At 35.0% G+C, this 22,326-nt stretch overlaps 3 protein-coding genes and 1 non-coding gene across 7 annotated transcripts; 1 reads left to right on the forward strand and 3 right to left on the reverse strand.

Annotated features, from left to right (window-relative positions):
* The first annotated feature begins 4,676 nt into the window (after nt 1-4,676).
* LOC141679419 (uncharacterized) lies at nt 4,677-5,540 on the forward strand. Its single transcript, XM_074485920.1, has one exon. The coding sequence runs from the start codon at nt 4,677-4,679 to the stop codon at nt 5,538-5,540; it is 864 nt and encodes a 287-aa protein (XP_074342021.1).
* A 1,436-nt stretch (nt 5,541-6,976) lies between these two features.
* Nucleotides 6,977-7,060, reverse strand: TRNAL-CAA (transfer RNA leucine (anticodon CAA)). Its single transcript has one exon. It is a non-coding gene; the product is annotated as a tRNA-Leu (tRNA).
* A 6,479-nt stretch (nt 7,061-13,539) lies between these two features.
* On the reverse strand, nt 13,540-14,907 carry LOC141678789 (uncharacterized). The gene has a single exon (XM_074485182.1). It carries the CDS (start codon nt 14,563-14,565, stop codon nt 13,660-13,662), a length of 906 nt encoding a protein of 301 aa, XP_074341283.1. The 5' UTR covers nt 14,566-14,907; the 3' UTR covers nt 13,540-13,659.
* Nucleotides 14,908-17,312: 2,405 nt separating this feature from the next.
* On the reverse strand, nt 17,313-21,824 carry LOC141676663 (butanoate--CoA ligase AAE1-like). 4 transcript variants are annotated; one of them, XM_074482358.1, is made up of 3 exons: nt 21,771-21,824; nt 20,676-20,909; nt 17,313-18,991 (listed from the first exon to the last, which is right to left on the reverse strand). In XM_074482358.1, the coding sequence occupies exons 2-3, from the start codon at nt 20,877-20,879 to the stop codon at nt 17,561-17,563; spliced, it is 1,635 nt and encodes a 544-aa protein (XP_074338459.1). In that variant the 5' UTR covers nt 20,880-20,909; nt 21,771-21,824; the 3' UTR covers nt 17,313-17,560. The 4 variants fall into 4 exon arrangements, with proteins under 4 accessions (XP_074338459.1, XP_074338457.1, XP_074338458.1 ...); XM_074482356.1 differs by lacking the exon at nt 21,771-21,824 and adding an exon at nt 21,044-21,225; XM_074482357.1 differs by lacking the exon at nt 21,771-21,824 and adding an exon at nt 21,040-21,225.
* Nucleotides 21,825-22,326: the final 502 nt, after the last annotated feature.

Below are 22,326 nucleotides of genomic sequence, written 5' to 3' on the forward strand. Positions count from 1 at the left end.
GAAATTCTCAACAAGATTGCCAACATAAGGAAAACTTGGAGGGAGCCCAATGCCTTGCCCAGAACCTTACTCATTCAAGAAAGGGGAACTACAATTCACAAATCACCTCATTGGTTGATGGAATTCAGAGATGATAAATGAGTCAGAAGATTTTTCAGACTTGAAGACCAACTCAAGATTGCCAGCAATGAAACTCTCAAAGAAATGCAATCTAAGTTGGATATCAGTGATGAAGATGAAGCTGAATTCTTCAGACAACTCCAACTCCAAATTGAGGAAAATGACAAAGGGCTAGGAAAGAAAACCAGGGATCAAAGAAGAAAAAGATGATTTGCTCAGGCTAGAGGAGCATCCTTGGAAATACTGTAAATCTTCAATTACCTTCTAGTACATACACTTTTGCAGCACTTTTGAATTTCTACTTAGTTTCAGTTCATATAATTGTTAAGTGTTTTGTTATCATCAAGTTAACCTTGAATTTATGTCTACAATTCTTATAGACATAAATAGGGGGAGATTGTTAGGAATATATGCGCATTAGTTTGATGATATGTTTAACAAAACACTTAAGTAGAAATCTAGTATTTGTAGCCTCAACGGATAAGACCATTTTGGCTATCCGTTGATGGTGTAGCTTTACTTAGAAATAAGTCTAGTGCTGTAGCACATTTCAGTCTCTGAATTTGAGATATAAATTCTTAAATATTGAGGGAAATTATAAGTCATGTTGACTACTAGAGGATATGCAGATAGGAAGGCCAATTGTAAGTATTTCATGCCTTGTAATTTTGTATAAATGAAATGGTGTCAACGGATAACTTAAAGACCTTCAACGGATGAGAAACAAAGCTTCAACGGATGTCTCTAAAGCTTCAACGGATAACATCCTTCAACGGATGAGTGCATCAACGGATAGAGCTTCAACTGCTAACACATCAACGGATAAAGCCATCAACGGATGAAGGCTTCAACGGATGTTCTGTTAAATAGCAGTTGACAAGTGGTAGTTGTACCTACAAACAGAGGCACATGGGTTGACAGAGACAACTGAGATGTGGTAGCCTATTTCAGGAACATCAGAAAAAGCAGCCGTTCTACTCTAGTATAAAGAGGCAATAGTCAACAATGCACTGGAGTAAAATGGAGAAGAAACAAGTGGAGAACTTATTTTATTATTGTACTTTTTATCTTTGTCTTCACTTGTAAACTTGGTGATATATAAACCAAGTAGCAGCTAGTAATTAGAAGAGAATTTTTCCAGAGCTGTTTAGAAAAATCTTGAGAGAAAAATTATCTAGTTTGTACTAGGACGCAGCTGTGATCAACTTCTTGAATCACAGATTTTCTGAAATACCATCTCTGGTGGAACAACAATCCACCAGAAAAGTTTTTAAGGTCTGTTGTGTTCTTTACATTAGTGTTTGAATATATATCTGTCAGTATTAGCTTAAAGCAATTCATACACTTGTTTATCTTAAACACATAGCCTTTGAAACTGCTCAAAACTTGAAAAAGTTTTGAGATTTACATTCAACCCCCCTTCTGTAAATCTTATTGTTAGTTCATTAGGAATAACAGATACATGTTACATGTTGGTGATTTGAATTTTGAAGAGATCAACGAAACTAAAGTTGTCATAGCTAGAATGGATTTATATTTATCCAAGCGTAGATGAACAAGGATCTCTCAAGAAAGATTGCAAGTCTGTTATACTTTTTAAAATTGTACAAAATTAGACATAGGCTACACAGTTGGTAAACTGTGTAGATGCACGAGTACAATGGAAATTGGTCACTTGGAAGTGATTGCGATGAGATTTAAGGTATATGATATGTGCTCGTGAGCTTGGACTGCAATACGAAAGATATCTAATTATACTATGTGAATATAGTATGTAAATTAGATATTTGACTTTAAGACCTTAAAAGTCATTCGAGAATACATTTCACACTTAGCAGCCGTGTCATGGAAATCCTAAACTTAGCTCGATTCATGATGGAATACGAGTCTAGTGCATAAAATAAATGCAGTTAAAAGGCTGAATAGCCACTTTGTAAGGATATTCCTAAATGACAAGGAAAATGTGTCTTCAATATGCATATATCGTGTAAACAATATGCAAATTGGGAGATCACATTATTGTGTATGAAATGGTATGTCTCACATCTATGATGAGGACATAATACCATTAAACAACTATTCTCAACGAGAATTATCATGATTGACTATGTAAAGTTAAATGATAATGTTTGGATCCACTAACCAGATGGTTAAACTGAGCGAATCTGTTTAAGCCAAGGGAATCTAGTTAGACCGAGAGATAGTTGTCAAATTATCGAGAGGAATGAGCCTTGCCTATTGCTTAACGACGTCATGGTGGACACCCAACCTTGCTGACTGGAGATCCCAAGAACTTGGTTCAATGGGATAGCTAAATCATGATGACCAAATCACTGTGGGGGTAACCCCTAGCCTATTTCTATGATGATGAAACAGTGAGACCCGTAAGGTACGAGGTTAAACTTTATGCTTTTAATGATCTTTGACGAATACAAGGATTTTCAGTTTGAATACATAATATTCGGTTGAGTAAACGCGGGTTACTCTATAAGATAAAGATCACCTATATAAGAGAGAAGTATGGCCGCTTCAAAGGAGAATTGTGAGGCACAATTCTTTAGAAACTCTTGCAGAACCAGGACGATGTTCCAGGGCCAAAATGGACATAATCATGAGAACTGAATGAGTCAGGAAAGATATAGTGATGAGTATGTCATCGTTTACACAAACGGTCGAACAGTTCAAGGACATCGCGTCATACTGTCTACCAGTAAAGTCGATATACTTATTCGAGCGAAGGTTCAAGGAGCATTCTCTACCTATCGTATGCTATATCTGACCACCGGAACTATCACCAAGTCAAGCTCCGCGGCTGTCTGTCTATGTGGTGCGTGCTACTGGACCATCAATCTCATTTGTGGGGGATTGTTGGACAAACTTAGTATTTTATACTAAGCTGTGAATCATTTTGAGACTCTATATGAGTGAGACATATTATGTGTTAGTGGTGTGTATTTATTGGAACGTATTCTCCTCTTCGAGAGAATTCCAACGCATATTTACACGCTCAAAATGAGTAAAAGATGAATGAGATATTTAGCAAAAAAAAAAAAAAGATGAATGAGAACTGATGTTCCAAAGTTTTACCTTTTAATATGAAAAGTGGTTTTGTACCACATCGAGAGTAGCACAAATCTATTCCTTAGTTTTTCTTATAAATACCATGTACCACATCGAAAAGAAAAACAAGTCCTTTCAAGCCTCTCTTTATAAATAGGGTCTTAGGGCATCAGTTTTATTAAGTTGAGGAAATAAGAGTCATCTCTTTCATTCTCGGTCTCTTTAGTCTTAAATTTTTCCAATATTCCGGTGATAGTTCTCGGGCTCAGTTCAAGTTCGCTGAGAGTATATTTCATTTATCGATTATACTAGTATCTCGTTTTATCCTGGGAAGCAGGTCGCTAAACATGTATGGTGCGGGGCGAAACTGCTTTAAGGAGACAGTTTTCTGGACTCGAGATTAAATCCAATATCTGTTTGTTTTCTCAAACCCTTCTAATTTAATTCTTAATTCTCATATGCTTATGTGATTTAAGAATTAGCAATGTTCTTGTGAAGTAGTTATATATTCAATATATATATAATAATAATGTCTTTATCGTACAAGATTGATAACACATAGAGGCTCAGTTTAAGCCTCAGACAATAGCTGCTAGTAGTCTGCTACTAAGTTATATGTTCAGTTGTATAACGTGTAATCATATGGAGGCTTAATCAGTAGATATCCATGGCCGTTAATGGTGGAGACTAGGATTTTTGGGGAGTTTCCGCTAAGCTTGTGAGTTTATTCAAAGGGAGCCACTAAATATCGATGATCGGATCCATCCTTCAAGTCTACCTATGCTTTAGGAGCAAGTTTGTAGTGTGTTTTCTCATATATTATACTTTTAGTTATTGGACCTACTGCTCCATTCTCACTCACTTCACCTAAAACATTTGTTGTGCTTCCTTCTATGTCTATGGACCAAAATTAAAAAACCAGCGCATCAAAGTATAAATACAAATCTGTCCCCTGCTGAATATGAAAATGACAACTTCTACGTGCACATATTTCTATGTGCACTCATCTTTCCTTTCATACCTTGAACCCTAACTGCCTGCCAGGCTACATTACTGTAATATGGCTAACGATATCTCGTGTTTCTTTTTATATTACTACAATCATATTATTCCTGATGTTGGTGATCAGCCTAAAGTTTCTCCAACATAGAATCTTCACACTGGGAAAAAAATTAATGCATTCAAAGTTGGTAAAGAAACTATGAGAGCACATTGTAATGAAGGCAACCAACTTATATTAAGAAATACTTTGAAGCTGTTTGTATTACCAATAGCAAGTAAAGAAATATGAAATTGTTAGAGCCTTGTTGGAAAAATGCATAACAAGATAATCAAATCACAGAGGAGCCCACATTGTAATCATACTGCATCCTGTGACACATCTTGTCTCCTTTCATGTCCTTTTTGTGCATGAATATATAGCAATGCACATACCAATAGTTCTCATCAAAAGTTTTCTGCTTGATAAACAATACAAAACAAGGAAAATTAATACAATGGCTAGTTCATCAGCATCAACTAATAACTACCATGTTAGATCAATAAGCTTGCCTTGCAGATCACATCCTGCGATTATCAGAGTAAAAGAGGAGCTTCACAAGCTCAAAATGTTGGAAACATCATGCTGCCAGACGTCCGAAGAGATTTGCAATAGTCTCTCTGGCTTAGCAGAGCTCTATGATTGCACAAATGATTTTCTCAGTCTTCAGTCTACTCAAGAAGCCGCACTGATAGATCATCTATTAGATGGATCTGTGAGGCTTCTAGATATATGTGGTGGTACAAGGGATTTAGTTTCAAAAATTAAGGAATACACAAGAGAACTTGAATCATCTTTTCGAAGAAGAAAAGGAGACATGAGCATTGAAAGCAGCATTGCCAAATTCAATTCCTTTAGGAGGCAAATGAAGAAGGAAGCCAAGAGTTTAATCATTTCTTTAAAACAAATAAAGAAACAATTTGAGGCTTTGCAAATGTTGGATCTAGATCAAAAACACTCATCTGTGATAAGATTACTAACAGAAGTTGCATTATCAAGCATTTCAATTTATCAATCCTTGTTAACGTTTGTGACAGTGCCAGTTTCAAAGCCAAAGGGAAGATGGTCAGTTATAACAAAGATGATCCACACAGAACGAGTATCATGTGAAGAGAAAATTGAAAGTGTGAATGAGTTAGAAAGGATTGATGTAGCATTGAGAAGTCTTTGTACATCAAGTAAGGGAAAGAAGATCGAAAGTGCACAAAGAGGACTGATAACACTGGAGACTCATTTTGAAGGCATGGAAAGACATTTGGAGTGTCTATTTAGGCGCTTGATCAAAACAAGAACCCTATTCCTAAACATGGCATCTAATTGATGTTCAATTAAGATGCTTCACTTGAAAATTTCCCAGAGGCAACCGAATTTTAGAGGATCTGCATAAGGATCTGTAATTTTCAAGAGCTATGTACATGATATAAATTTTGAAAAATACAATGGATACATCACAAATGTGAATCAGTGCTTCATTATTCTAATCTCTATACTTGATCATATGTGATTATGTGAGCAGAAGCGTGTCTACGTGATTGCCATGCAGATATATATATTCATTGTAGTGACTTGATACAGTTGAAATCAGAGGAATTTCCATCCATTCGTTCTACAAGTCACACACTACTTTTTTTCTTTACTACCAGTCCCCCTTCTTAAATGTTACTAAAATAAATTACAGTTAACTAATAACAAGAACATAGGCTGCGAAGAAAAACCTGATTCATAAGCATTACAGAATGGCAGAAAGTTTTGAGGCCAGTTCTTTACATTATTTTACTTTTATACTACACAAATTATAAGCTTCCTTGCACCAATACTCTCTGATAGTCTGAGAGAGAGGACATAGGGGACTTGCATTACACTCAGAGTCACCATTTCTTGGAGAAACTACACTTATTCAACACTTTAGTGTTCATACATATGTTCTTGCATGAAGATGGAACAAGAAAAACTCCATCTTGCTCAAGAACAGTAACCATTTGCCAGGGTCTGCCTGAATTGGCAGACCTGTTTGAATGCACAAGCAATCATCTCCGCCTTCCAAACTCAGCAAGTCATGCTGATCAGTGACCTTTGGGACAATTCTGTGGTGGTACGAGGAAAATCAATTCATTAATGAAAGAATAGACGAGAACTTGGATCTGCTATCTGAATGAGAGAAAGGGATTGGATCACTGGATCACTGACAAGAGCATTGTTGAATGTAATTCTTAGAGATTGCAAATGGGGAAGAAAGCAAAGAGATTGCTAGCATATGAGAAGCAAATAAGGAATCATTACTGCATGATTCCACGTATGTACAATAGCAGTAGCATACGACTAGTTTCAGAATTTACATACCGACTGCCAACATAAGATAGCTTGACAGCTTATCAAGGATTGAACATTTGTCTCTGATTCGCGTGACTATAAACTTTAGTTCGATGGCTTCTAAAGTTATCAACAACTAGACTAACTAAAACAAATGATTTGTATATCTTGTTCCTGATCTGCTTAAATTCTGAAAGTCATTCTAGACAAAAAACAAAAATTCATCTAACGGCAGCAGTGCACGAGGCCAGATGATCATACCAACATTTGACTTCATTCACAAGTCATAAGCAGGAAACTATTGAACTTTCTCATGCACAGACATGAAATTGTTGAAGGATAAAAATAAAATGTTGCAGGATGAAGATATTCTACCTATGTGGCTATGGAAGTGATAGAAATTAGGTAGGAAACATAAAGCAAAGGCATTAAAAAAAGGGAAATAAATGTCAGAAGTGGGATTTGAACCCACGCCCTCTCTCGAAGACCAGAACTTGAGTCTGGCGCCTTAGACCACTCGGCCATCCTGACTTTAATGAAAAATTTGGTTCAACTGTTTATTTAACCGTTAAAAATTTCATCAAAAATTTTAGGACAAACCTTTTTTTAATGTATAGCTTCAGTATCAGACATTCAGACTACTGGTATAATATTAGCATGTTTTCAGGGATTATCTCTCATTTTTTACAAGGTATAGTATTGCAATTTACTGACTTCTTTGACAAAAATGAAACGCTAAAACTAATCTCACAAGCTGCTTTATACAGAGCAGTGTTAATCGACATTTTAATAACCAGCATACAACAATCTATATATCTATATATCTATATAAAAGAGGATCACATGTGTCCGACGTGGCACTGCTCGGAGCTTCCGTAATCCCATCCTAATTTTTCCATTTTTTTGTTTCTTTTTATTAATCTGATTTACACACCTTTCTGTCTCCCTGAGCCTTAGAAAACGAAAGGCCTCTTCCGGTACAACCCCTCAACTACTCAGCTCATAGCTTATAAAATGTCATAATCATCATTTGCCGTTTGCCATTTGCCGTTGCCAGTGGTAATAAGTGTATTTTTGGTGCCTGTGTTCAAGCTGCTCTATTCTCATCGTCATCAACAACGACATCGAGGACAAAGACCTCTTCTTCAACTCAAAAAACCTCTTTTCATCGTTTACTCACTTCTAATTTTGTTTTTGTTTTTTTTTAATTTCAGTGATTTCAATATCTTACCATTTTTAATTCATGTTTTGATATATGTATAGCTTGAAGGCACCCCTGCACTCTGTGAATATAATTTTTTAAATTAGTTTTTTTATGCTTTATAGATTGAAGAACTTGAATCATTATTTATTGGTCATGGATGAGATCGGAGAGTATTTGCATCCCCAAAGTTTGCCATTTGCCAGTGCTAATATTGTGAAATTCATCTGACTTCATACAACTTTGTATAGAGGGGGATTTCATTTATCTACTAATGTATTTAGTATCACAAAATTAATTGGGCCTGCAATTAGTGTTTATAAGTAGTCCTGCGTCTGGCTTAAGGTACTGGTCTTAATTTTTTGTGTTTTTTACTAATTGATATTTTGAAATTATTTGTAATTATTTTTAATCAATGAGAAATTGGAAGATCTTATTTTGTGATTTTTTGATTAATATACTAACACATTTGACAATTGTGATGGAGTATGCTAATGGTAGAGTCCGCCCCTTTGTATGTTTTTGTTACTGTCTTTTTATCAGAAATGCCAGTCAATCTCTTTTTAATATGTTAACTCTCGTGCTCATTTTATGTTGTATTGCTTATAATTGTGATGCATTATGGACAATAATTTTGTACATATACTTATTAGTTGGACGGAATGGATTGGATGAGTCGAAACAAATTATGTGACAAGGGAAGAGTTAAAATGTTAGTGTAGTGTTAATCAAAACATATTATTTTTCCCTTTTGCTTGGTACCCAGTCGGTTATTGCATTTCCTTGATCCCAAAATTAGAATTTCATTTGTCCGCCTTCAGATATGTAGTCTTTTGACTTGATATATGTTAAAGTTGGTAGTCTTTTGACTTGACTTGATATATAATAGACTGTGGATTAATAACATCAAAGATGTAGCGAAAAGTTATTTGTGGAATATTCAGTGAACATGAGGTACCTACATGTCTCCATTTCTGTCTCTGTATTTTTATGTACACACTTTTTGCTTTCTGCATTTGGCTCAGCTTGCATTCAAAATCGTTATTAGCATATGTCTATGCAGATTCAATACTAAGTTTATTTGTGCGTGGATCGAAAAATTAAATTCACAATTAGCTCAATTGATTTCTCCTTTTGAAATTAATTGGCAGGCTATGTAAATCTTCCAAAACTTGAATGCGGAGTGTCGTTCTTCCATTCCATGGTAATCTTCTCTCTCGGACTATATTTTCTGGGAGATGCCACATTAGCAGCCCTGGCTAGGTATTTCTTCCAAAAACTTCTTCACTTCAATATAAATTTTAAGGTAATGTCAATACGGTTGAATATCATTTCTCAGTTGGTGAGAAAGATGGCATGCTGATCTTTTTACTTGGAAGATCCATGTTGCCTTCCTCTTTTCTTGTATGTGCTCACATGTCATTTGGTGTTTGTTTTTCATTCTATTGAGTTATTGCAGTGCTGCTGACATCTATATTTCATCAAATTAAACAGATCGCTATTCTAAGCAATCCAACTTAGATCTTAGTAAGGTAAGGTTCTTTGCATTTATATTTGTTAGTTAAAAATATTGTTGCATATATGTAGTTCTGAAGTGCATCACTGTAAAAGTTTGGAAAAACTTAAAAAACAGAAAGATAGAACAAGACTTGGACTTATTTGCTTCAGGAGCGTTCTAGGTGTCTGATTGCATCATCATTATTTTGGAAGTCAGGCAGTTGGCTTTCAGAAATATGAAGTTTGCATATTTTCTCAACTATGACAATGCTTGTGACCGATTTTGAAAGGGTAACAAAGAGTATGTTTTTCCCCAATATCCATTATTTCTCTCGGAGATGCCACGTCAACAGCCCTGGCTAGGTATTTTTTCCAAAACTTGTATGCGGAGTTTTGTTCAGCTATTCATTCTCTTTCAGAGTATTTAGGTGTGTCGTCGTGTGAACACAAGTTTCCAGCTTCTCGCATTAAGATCTATGATTTTAGTTACACACAGATCTGTGATCTGTTATGTTCTGCTTTAAGGCACACCTCTCAGCACCATGTTCAACACTCTGGTCACCAGCACTGCAACGCCACCATCTACCTTGGTTGCCCAGAGCATTGTTCTATCCGCAAATGGTGACTTTATCATCGTGCCATTTAGTTGTTAATAATACTATGTGTTTTTTGGTTATCTATGAGCAATCTCTCTAAATTCATTTGGTCTGCTTCATGATTGTGGAATCAGATACACAATACTTTGACATTATAGGTGTTTTCCTATATTGAATGTTCAATCTCTCTAATTTTATTTGGGTTAATTCATAATTGTGACATCATATGTACACTATTTATATATTATATATGTTTTTCTATGTTGAGTGCTCCATATTGCCATATTTTTTTTCTTATGCATATTCCTCATTCAAGGCCTAGAGAGTATAAAAGACCAAAATTGTGTAGAAATTGAGGTACTGTTACTTTCGCATTTCTTTATAGATATATTGACTTCTGTATAGATTTGTTCGCTTTCACTTGGTTATTTACAACGACAATCTAACCTTTCTTGGTTGTGGACCAGAAGACTGTGAAGAAGCAAGCTTTTTGGAAGTTAAAATAGAAACTGTGACAAAAAAACTAGGAGTGTGCATAGCTTGATCTTAGACTGCTAAGGTGCTCGAGAAATTTTGTCTTGAACAATCTATAAGTAGTGTTATTTTGTTATCCTTATTGTAAAATTATGTGGAATTGGATGAACGGTCTCTTTTAAAATGTTTATAATTTGGTTTGATCAAATTCTAAAGTTACAGGTTTTCCACAGTAGCACATATATCATATATGCCTAACAAGACATCTAATTGCTCTCGGCAGTGGATCTGAATTTGATTAAATTAGCAAAAACGTGTTCTTAAAAGGTTTTGGAAGAAAAATACTCATCAAGTACTTTGGTGGCTACTTTACTACCTGTACACAATAATCTCAAAATCAGGCCGCCAACATCCAGTAGTTTTTGGTTGAGGACCAAAATGTTGTGACAATCTTTTGCAGATCCGGAACTTAAAATAAAAAGTATGACAAAAAAATAGGTGGATACACAACATGATCTTAAACTGTATTATTTTTATTCTTACCTAAAAATATGTGAAATTTGATGAACAACCTCTTTTCGAATGTTTTATGGTTCGGTTGGGTTATATTGTAAAGTTCCTGGTTGTCTAGAGTGACACGTATATGCCTTATAAGTCATCTTATTGCTCTTACCAACCTATCTAAATTTGATTGCATTAAAAAGATGGCTTTCTAATAGATTGTGACAAAACTAAATCATCGTCGGGTACCTAACAACAATGCATATATTACTCTATAATTTTACGTGGAAAATACATCCCTCACAACATGGCTGATAGATTTCATATACTTGTTCCTGTTCAGTATCTTTTTTATGCCAAGGCTTTTGGCATTGGCGCTGGTATGCTATTTACTCCTTTATTATGTACACTGTGCACAATATATTTAATTATAAATTTAAATTTTTAGTAGTTGATGATATACTTTTTGGTGGCAAGGAAATAAATATCTCCAACAATTTTAACACTATTCTAAACAATTTTGCCTGCCAATTTTAGATGAGGCTTCTATTCTATTCTCAAGTTACATATATCAATAAACATTTTACCTCCGGTTAGAGTTAGAACAACCTATTTAGCATTTCCCTTCATGCTACAGAGATACAATCGAACTCTTCCTCATTGTCGATGTTTCTTGGTGATACTCATTATTTGTCGGGGTTCCAATTCAGAGAGGCCACGTGCCTAAGCAACATGTTACTATGGAAACCACCCTAACATTTCAGTGTCGCCTATGTGTTTTATTTTCAGTTCATATGTCGGATACTCATTTTTCTTAACGTAGTTATTCGTATATTTTGTTAACAACATTTTCCCCAACCGTGCGAAGCGCGGTTTGTTCAACTAGTTAATACATAAAGCAATTAATATCTAGCAGATTAGATCAGTTGGCTTGCCTTGCAGATCACATTCTGCATCTATCAGAGCGAAATAATGGTTTAACAAGACCAAAACAAAGAAGACGCTATCTTTCTTAACGACATAAACCATTCGCCCTGGTCTGTTGAAATGGAAGACTTGTTTGAATGCACAAATCATAATTTCCATCTTCCTAAACTCAACAAATCACACAGATTAGTGTTCTTTGACAATTCTGTGAAGCTTTTAGGTTTTAGACCATCTAAAACAGATGATTTGTTCATATTCTTCCTAGTGTGTTTTAACTTTGAATACTTCGAAAGTCATGCCAGAGAAAAAGCATCTCATCTAAAGGGTATCAGTGGATCAATTTTTGAGCTTGTAACAATAAACTCAGAGATGAACTCTTTATTCTACCATTCTAGGCTCACAGAGTTGCGAATTATCAGTTAGGTCTTGGGTTAGATTAAGGTCAGACTAAAAAACTAACATGCATTTTATCAGTTTAACTAAAAGTGAGTCCTAACTGAATATCGAAAGAAAAATATAAAATAGAAACCATAAAAAACATTCATTTTCTAGCTGCAGGCCTGCAGCATATATAGTCACATGTCAAAATTAGATTTAGGACATGCTAATATTTAAATTCTTTCACAAGTCTAAAGGTGAAAACTGCAGAAAATGCCAGACAAAAAAATAAGGTCTTGCAGGAAGCCAGAGATAAGGCAAACAAAAATAAAGGAGAGCTTACAGTTTTGTCCATATTATATATATCCAATTGAAGCGAGAGATATTAAAAGCCAATGAAAACGAAAACAAAGGCATTAATATGTTATGGTGAGATAGCACAGTAGCTTATGAAGAAATGGGAGAACACACTAGCTTTACCTATGAAAAAAATAGAAGAAAACTAAATGCATCAAAAAATCTTAGGACAACAAAAAATCTACTGTATTCAATAAAACCAACATGTTATAATGTATGACTCCTGCATCAGACTACTAGTATAACATCAGGGAGTATCTCCCTTATTTCACAAGTTATAGTCATGTTCTCTACAGATACGAAAATTATGAAGTATTGCAGTTTACTGACTCTATGATAAGAGAAAAATGATAAAACTATTACACTTCTGCTTCCTATAATGCAGAACAGTGTTAATCGACATTCTGAAATCGGATAACCAGCATACAGTAATTGCCAAATACTGTCCCTATGGAAACTCTATTTTTTTACATACTATATCTTGTTTTGACCTTATTGCAGGCAACAATTTGGCTGAAACTCTTGAAAAAATAGAAGCAATAGTAACCATACAGAGGTGCTAAAGGTACAAGCAGTAGTAGAATGGGAGGTGCATGCATGAAAAGAATGTATTAGTGATAATTTGTAGACATAGTTTACACATGGTGCTGATTTTATATCAGGAGGTCGTGAAAAAAGAGTTGCAGAGTCCTGGTAGTATAACAGAAATTAGATTCTTCAGAAAATAATTTCAGTTACTAATAATTTTCGATGTATTTGTTCTTTTACGTATGGGGGCGGGGGTGAGAATTAAAATCTTGACCTCTTTCATCACTAAGAGGCAGGAGCAACTTTGTCACTGCTGGCCACTCCTAATTCTTTTGTAACTGAGTTCTTAAAAGAATAAACATCAAAATCCTATTGAAAATTAGCATGGAGATTGAAGAATGCTGGAATATCTTAATTTTAAAGAATTTTACTCGAAGGGGATTCCATATTAACATGCAACATACCAAGTATATGAGCACTTGTAAATGACTTTAGGCCTAGTCCTTTGTTAAATCAAGATTGAACTGAACTTTAATATTTATATTTGCAGCAAGAGTTGAAATCAGAAGTAATATAACTGTACTCTTCTTATATTATATCTTTGTACAAGCAGATTCTGTTTACATAAATAATGCCATGACCACTAGAGAATAAGGGGCTGAGGGGAGAAACTAGCGAGTAAGAACATTTAGGAGAGATACTCTATACTGGATAACTCGCCTAATTGCAGTGTCTATTCCAGACTCGAGTCCATTAATGTTATCTGCAAGTGCCATTAACTTCTTTTGCACCGTTCCAACTTCATCTGTAGCACTAGAATCTCGAGCATGTGCACTAAGGTTGCAAAGGGCAACATCAATTCTCCCTACTTCATTATTGATTTTCTTTCCCTTCTCGTTATTCACTAAACCTACTGGCATAAGTTTGGAGATCAAGGAGCATCCTCCAAGCTTGGTTTTCAAAAGGGACGGTGTTGACAAAAACAATAAGAGATATCGAAAAATGACTGATGTAATATTGCTTAGTTCTCTTAGCACTCTGATGACCATTAATAAATGAGGATCTAAATCTAATAGAGGTAAAAACACAAATTTGCCTTCAGCACGCTTAAGTGATCTAATACACTTCAAAGCCTCCTTCTTGGCCTTCTTCCGGAAGGCGTTGTATGCATTTACATCTTGTTGGATGGAATCTCCACCTCTTCTACGCAAAGATGACTGTAGTCCTTGCACATGTTCTTTCATATTCGACAACAAATCTTTTGCACAGCCACCCGCATCTAGCAGAGTCACTGAACCTTCAAGTGCCTCTTCAAAAACTTTACCATCTTGATGGTGTAAGATGGATTCTTGAGTGCTGGTAGTGTGAAGAAGCTCATCTACACTATTGTATAGCTCTGCTAGCCCGTGTAGACCTTTTAGAATTGATTGTCCACCTATCGATTCTTCCAAGGATGGTAATGATGCTTCCCATATTTTTAACTTGTCTAATTCTGTTTCAACTCTAAGGGAAGTGGGATGTAATCTAGAGGGCAAGCTAATGGACCTCACTGGGTGCAAACCAAACGAGCAATTCATTGTCTAGTGTTTGTAGTCACAAATGGTTACAAGCACTCTGTATCTTAGATGTCCGAATGCAAATTGGCCTTCAATCTATTTATACGAAGACACAACAAAATCAACCTAGAGAATCAAAGGTAAACAATTTCCATGTGAGGCCAATTTGAGTGTACCTACTGTCTTAATGGTCTTGTAACAATTTTGGAGTACAACCATATTCTTTAATCTTTTCTCAAATTGTGGTCATTAAATGAACAACACTCATCACTCATTATCTTTCATTATCCAACCACCGGTGTATGTAGAGTTGATATTAAAAATTAACCATTAGTTCCGATTTCTGCCTACAAGCCCGGCTTCTCCCCATGATCAATTCACAATCTGCTAAAGAAAATATTCCATATTATAATATACAGAATGAGCAATGATAAATTACTGACTCGTTGTGATAATAGTCTTGTTACAGAGAATCACAGAGGTGCATAGAGGAGTAGGTGATATAATTTCGACAAGGTTACGACAAGATATAGTAGCATATAAAAATTATCTTAGGTTGTACAACCCTAGGATTTAGGGACGCTACATCAAGTAATATTAAGCAGGACCAGAAAATTATGCCTATGGTTATTTTAAAATGCTATTTTTATAATGTTGGGGTGGCATGTTTAGGAGACAAGGAGGCATAAGCCATTATCAGTTCCTTGTCAAATGGCATGTAAAATTTTATAATAACATGCATCTCAGAATTGAAAATGTAACCTCATGGGTTAGGGGAGATGGGATGCCTGACACATGAACACAAGATTGGCACTTTTGTGTTTAAGACATGTTACTTACATATGGTTCAGAGGGTCCATAACTTAGCATGAATCTTGTAGATTGAAATATGTTTCACTAAAATTGAGGCTAGTTTAAGGCCAAAATCATGAACAAAGACAGCATATTCTTTGGCCATTCTTTCTTGCCTGCAAAATCAAATGAAATTAAGAAATCTTTAGAAGTTCTGGAATAAACACTTTGGTTTTGCAATAGTAAACGTAAAAATATGATAATATTATACAATGCACGTTTAGTAGACAAGGAGACAAAATATAAGGTTTTTAAAAGGTTGGGTAACTTGGAAATTGGAGTGAGGCACATAAAAATATATCAAGAAAAGTTAAAAAAAATCTGCTGTTTGAGAATTGGGTGAAGTTGAATGACAAAAATGATTAAGACGACATGGGCTACATTTTGTATTACAATGAGACATACATTGAACTTGATTGAAATTGTAGTATGTATATTGGCGTAAAATGTCTTCAGTTAATTGGTTTGTGACATTGACGAACATATTGTGGACGAGTAGTTTTTGCATTAGCAGAGCAATTTAAAACATTTATTTTACAAATGGTCAAGGCAAACAGCATGAAACATAATGATGCAGAACTGCAAACCTATAGCTATCAGATAGTTTAATCAAATGGTGAATGCAAACAATATTTTCTTAGTTTTATATACTGTGGTCGGTAACTATTTAAAATTTCCAGCCAGAACGTTTGTTATTTGTAAAGTTTAGGTCCGGTCCATTGCTGCATCCATCTGTCCACAAATTTTTTTATAGCAGATAGCATTAGCACGGTTTCTATTTTAGATTTTCATCTATTCCTATCTATATCTCACGGATAGATAATTGGCAACAAAGCCACCAGCCTTAAAGTTTGAACGGCGTACCAGGTCAGACTGAGAGCACAGATTTTTTCACCCAACCTCCAATGTCATGGAGGTCCCCCAGCAAACTTGAGACCTTGAGGTTGTGTCCACTTGAAACGAAGTTTGTTAATGACCCGTTTGGAAAACCGGATTTCATTTGAAATTCTGGATTTCAACAAATTAGCTGTTTGAGAATTTGGATTTTATTTGAACATGACATTCAAATATTAGTATAAACATGAGAATTTGAAATGACAACTCAAATCTTGTCATTTGAAATCCCTAATTTAAAATGAAATCCAAGTTTTAAAAAGCCCTCTAACATAATTTATGGAGAAAGAGAGGATGCACGATAGAAGATGGTAGCGAAAATGAGGAAAAAGGAGAACGGTTCCAACAATGGTAGGTTAGAGTCCTGGTAAAAATGAATAAACTCTGTAAACACCCTCCGAAATAAGAGCCTCAACTTCATTTCATCGAATGAACACAACATCCTCCGTGAAATTACAATGACAAGCCCGGCAGCTCCAGGAGTTCGGGTACCAAGTCAATAGCCTAAAATGATGGAACTGGGTACCAAGTCGAGCTTAGTTTGTGCTTAATGTGCTGTTTTCTTCAAGTCATTAAGAGCATATGCACCGGGGAGATCAAAACTTTGATTCATGAAATGAATCAATGGAGTTTAACATAATCTTTATGCACCGGGAGCAAATTGACTCCATCAATTTGTGATGCCCCATCAATTCATCAAGCTCTCCTTTGATTTTTGATGGAGTCATCAACGGACTTCAATTATTATTCACACCAAAACTTGAGTTAAAAGTTGAGTTAAAAAGTTGATTTATAATGAAGTAATTGACTCCATCAATTTTATCAATGAATTGATGAATCAAAGCCTTTCATGGGTGCATATGCTCTAATAGTTTCACGAGCCCTCACCAGTGCCCATTTCAGCCTCAGGTGTGTGCCTGCTTGCGAGCCTATTCATAGACATCATAATCAAATATGCACGTGAAATTTTTCACGAAGGCTAATATTTGAGCTTGCTCGTGAGTTTTCGAACCAGATAATGTAATGCTCAAGTTTTATCTCGTTTAGGAACCGGGCCCTCAAAACCATGTCGAGTTCATGAGATTTACAGGCGTCCGTGTAGACATGAAAAAAGTGATAATACTTGGTCAGACAATATAGTGAAACATCAAGTAGTGAATACTTTCAAACAAACATGTTACATTTAAGAAGTACCAAATTTCATAGCATATTAAATTTGTTCAGATATTGCATTCTAAATTAGTTCATCAGCAGAACATGTGAGAAATGTTTAGATATTGCATGGCATGGTCATGGTCTTCTCCCTCAGAACAAATTTCTGAATCTTCCCTGTTGAATTAACCGGTAAATCATCGGAAAATACCATTTGAGGGACCATGTGAAGGGGCAATAGTTCCCTACAGAACTTGATAATCCCATCACCATTTACATCATGATCACATTCCTCCCTTAACTTGACAAAAGCACAAGGCGTCTCACCATTGACATTGTCAGGCCTTGCAACAACAGCAGCTTCAAGAACCATAGGATGACTTGTTAGAACAGCTTCAATTTCAAGTGTACTTATAATTTCATTCCGATACTTGATCACATCTACAGCGCGATCTTTCACTTGTATACAACCATCAGGTAGTCTAGTTCCAAGGTCCCCGGTTCTGTACCACCCATCTTCAAAAGCTTTTCTAGTCTTTTCCAAATTTCCCAGGTAACCAGACATCATAGCGTTGCTCCTAAACATCACTTCCCCAATGGTTCTTCCATCAGCTGGTATACTTTTCATTGATAATGAATCTTTGACATCAACTTCTTCCAAGATTCCTTGTGTAAACTTTATACTTTTTGTTGACATACTCAACTCTGCATTGCACAACTTATTAACAATCACGGGTCCAAGAGCTTCTGTCATTCCATATCCATACATGATATTAAATCCCAATTCTAGAACTCTAGACAAAATCTCCACTGGTGGCAATGCTCCAGCAACTACTGCTTCCACTTTGTAATCATCTTTCCGCCTATAATTAGTCGGTACTTTTGCAATTTTGTTTAGGATTAAAGGAGCCCCACATAAATGCGTTATACGATAATGATCTATGGCATCAAAAATGACCTCTGTTGTGACATTTCTGATGCAAATATTTGTGCCACCTAGAGCAGCCATTGCCCAAGGTAAGCACCAACCATTGCAGCGAAACATGTCAACTGTCCATAGAAACACGGGAAATTTTTTGATCTCAAAACGAAAAATTGCAGCCAATGCATTGAGATAGGCTGCTCTGTGGCTGTATATTACTCCTTTCGGTTTCCCTGTTGAGCCAGAAGTGTAATTCACTGATATTGGATCAGTTTCGTCCTCTGGACGAACAACTTGAAAATCGTTTTGTCCCATAACAAGCAGGGAACTATAAGTGAGGCTACCATCATGTAGATTTTCAATACAAGAAACTTCTTGATCGGATTCTGGTATGAAGATTAGAATTGGAAGCTTGGTTTGTGCCAGTGACAGAGTTTTTAATGCTGCATGCACAACTTCGACAAACTCATAGTCTACAAAAATTACTTTAGCTTCCAGTTGTTTTAGTATTGAAGCCAACATTGTTGTATCCAACTTTGTGTTAAGTGCAGAAAGGACACCGCCACTCATTGGAACAGCAAAATGTAGCTCATAGAGTGCTGGAATATTTGGTGCCACAGCTGCAACCTGCGAAATGTTCACATATTATACCCGTGAAAAAAAGAAGCTGATGAAACAGCGCAACTTTTTCTTTATTGATAATTAAACGGTTCCTGTTTGTACGTAACTTAAAAGCTACTTATAAGTCAGAAAAACATACATTTTTTTTAATTTTTGATTTATGTGCAGTTTACGTTGATCAAGTTCATAGCGTAACCATCTAGTATGTTGCCTAGATGTACATTTGGCTTTGGTTGTATCAAAACACTGATCCGCGGGCTTAATGCAGATTCGAGAATGTTTACATGTGATTGCCATTTAATTATTGTTGAACATAGATGGCATGGTTGTTAGCTTTACACTTGCAAGTTGCGGATACAGCTTAGTTTGGTATTAGAAATTCTCAACGCCATAATTCTCATTTGAAAAACTAAAAAAATTGACAAATTGCAACAATACTAAAATAAATAGTCAGACCTAATACATTCCTTGTCAAAGGTTTCAGCAAAGTTAATAACCTACTCATGATAGTGCCTGAACTAACAAGAATATATCTTAACTGAAATTCCGATTAAACAGAAAAAATTAATAACCTACTTATGATAGGGCCAGAACTAATAAGGATCTATCCTAGCTGAAATTCCAATTAAACAGAAAAAGTTAATAACAATTTTATTATGATTGATCATTTCGTCCTTTATGATAGATAAAAAAATTATTTGGAAAAAGTTTAGAATGAAAGGTTCTAACCCCGATTATCTTAAACTATAATTTTAGACAATAAAGACATTTCGTATTAATTGATTACTTAACATAATATCAAATTTGGTTTAAAAAGGGATCTGGAACCATTTTTTTATATGTCACGTTATGTTAGTCACGTTGTTCGAGTCTTGAGTTAGTACGTTCGTGCCAACTAGGACTGTCGATAGGGTGTGTAAAAAGTCCTACCGCATATGTTAATTTAACATATGTCATAATTTCAGACAATTTTAATATATTCAATCATGAATTTTCAACACCGGGTCTAGGTTATATTGGTGTTGTTCTATGATTCATTCTTAATAAACTTTGTTGTATATTGAATATTTTGCTTGTATTTTTTCATTTTTTCGGGGTTCCTAAATTTTAATCTAACTCAGGGCCTCCGAAAGGGTCGAGACAGGTCTGGTGGAAACATCTAAAGGTAATACACGTATTTAAAACTTTAAAACTATGACAATAACATTCAAAGCTATAACAATAACTTAAAATTTATGACAGTCAAGATTTTATAGAGAATTAGCAACTTCGAAATTATGACCGTAAAAAATAAAAATCGAAAATAATACACACATGTCACAGTTTCAAAGCCGTGATAATAATTTAAAATTTAGGATGTCAAGAGAATTATCAACTTCAAACTTGTAACAATAAAAAACTAACATCGATCTATCTACGTTGTTAAGACAATAAGTAATGAAATATTAGAATGATATATGATGTTTAAAAAACTAAGGTCTGTGTATGTTGTTAAGACATCAAGTGATGAATTCTTAGAACGATGTACGATATTCATTTAAGCCTTACAACATCGTTGTACTTTTTGATGTATACAAGATGGTTGATGGAAAATTAAAATAAGAAGCACAATGAATATATATGATGGAATGAAGTGTTTCACAAAAAATTATATCATGAATAGAAGGTAAAGGAAAAAAGGAAATCTTACAACATCACCACGGTGAACTCCCAAAATAGAGAGAGCAGACGCAATCTTGAGGCATCTTTGGAGGGTTTCTGTCCATAAAAATTTAGTATTGTGATAAATGATGGAGACCCTTTGGGCATGAACCAATGCTGCTTGCTCTAAGAAGCTGATAGGAGACAAAGGCTTCATGACGTTGTTTGCTGAGCATTGAATCACATACTTCATTCTCCTCCTCTATTTTCTTGTCAATGCTAGCTACATATACATGCACAAACCACTAAGATTAATCATATTATATTACCCCCCCTTAGGGCACTCGTTTATATTTTATAATATTCATAGAATATGTCATGATGAACGCTTGAAATAGCTCAAAACACACCACCTACGCTCTCGATCACTGCATTAACGCGTTGTTAAAATTCGGCTAGCTTCTTTGATGAATATAATATGTATCTTTCTTCTCTTTTTGCCGTCATTAATTAATAATCGGCTAACTCCTCTAACCCTGGGAAACAATCTTCATGCACATATAAGCACGAACAATTAATTTTCTGAATAGATACTTTACATATTTGCATATAATAATTTATAGATTAAACATGTTATACATTTTGCGTGTTTAACGAGTCAGACTATTTACTGAATAATAAAATGAAATACGCGTCTTTTGGCCGGTACGTGAAGACCGACTTTTAATCCCGCAAAGTCAGTCCACTGTAATTTAGACATGCAATTATATGCAACCATGTAGGCAAAGCAAGTCTAGGTCTTTCCAATAAACAATTTAATTAATAGCATATGGAAATCGACTATTTAATGTATATCTTATATAACATACAGTATATAAAGCCGTTTTTAGCGAGAAATGCTCCCAAAACAAATTCTTGAATGATGGTGTATCAGCTACTTATTAATCTTCCTTTGTAAACTCGTATGTATTAATATGAATATCGCAACTGAAAATATTATTATACTGACAACCAGTATAACAACTCTAAAATGAAGATGATCGTCTGTATAAGTGTAGACAAGTGTTTGTACAAACATCAAATGCACAAAAAAGACTGCGTGTAAAAAGTATTCATAAAAACTTGAAATGAATAGGAAACTTACACTAACACTGATGAAGAAGATGATCATAGAATCTCAATTTCTATTTTCTTTCAGATACAACTTACAAGATGAAAAGTGACATTTTCATCGTCCAGTCTGTTATATGGATCATCATCACAACTGACTGAAGTAAGAAAGTACAAAACTACCCTTAACCATAACTAACTCTGACAGCTAGAGTCTGACGTGGAGTGTGAACCTCTCCATACTTCTTTAACATACTTCTTTAACATAGTGCCATTAGAATCGGAAAATAATATTATTTTACCGAATTTATTATTTTATCGATATAATAATATTTACTTACTTTATTGTTAAAATAATATTTTATTACTTTACTGAATTTTAACGTTATAGAAATGTGATGATTGTTGAGCATCACTTTAATTATTCAAACGAGAATGATGCGGTAATGGAATCATATACGGATGAAGAAATCATTGAGTCAATCATTACTGAAGAGTCTAATCATGAACCGAACGATAACAATATCATACCAAATATATCATGAAAGGAAAAATATTAAGCACTCAACACTTTGTACAATTACTTGTTA

This window comes from Apium graveolens, chromosome 8, assembly GCF_009905375.1.
Source record: "Apium graveolens cultivar Ventura chromosome 8, ASM990537v1, whole genome shotgun sequence".
NCBI lineage: Eukaryota > Viridiplantae > Streptophyta > Magnoliopsida > Apiales > Apiaceae > Apium > Apium graveolens.

Coding starts and splice junctions, on each gene's coding strand:
- LOC141679419 (XM_074485920.1), top strand. CDS start 4,677: ATGGCTAGTTCATCAGCATCAACTAATAACTACCATGTTAGATCAATA.
- LOC141678789 (XM_074485182.1), bottom strand. CDS start 14,565: ATGAATTGCTCGTTTGGTTTGCACCCAGTGAGGTCCATTAGCTTGCCC.
- LOC141676663 (XM_074482358.1), bottom strand. CDS start 20,879: ATGAAGTATGTGATTCAATGCTCAGCAAACAACGTCATGAAGCCTTTG. Junction 18,992..20,675: donor GAGTTCACCGTGGTGATGTT/GTAAGATTTCCT, acceptor AACATTTCGCAG/GTTGCAGCTGTGGCACCAAA.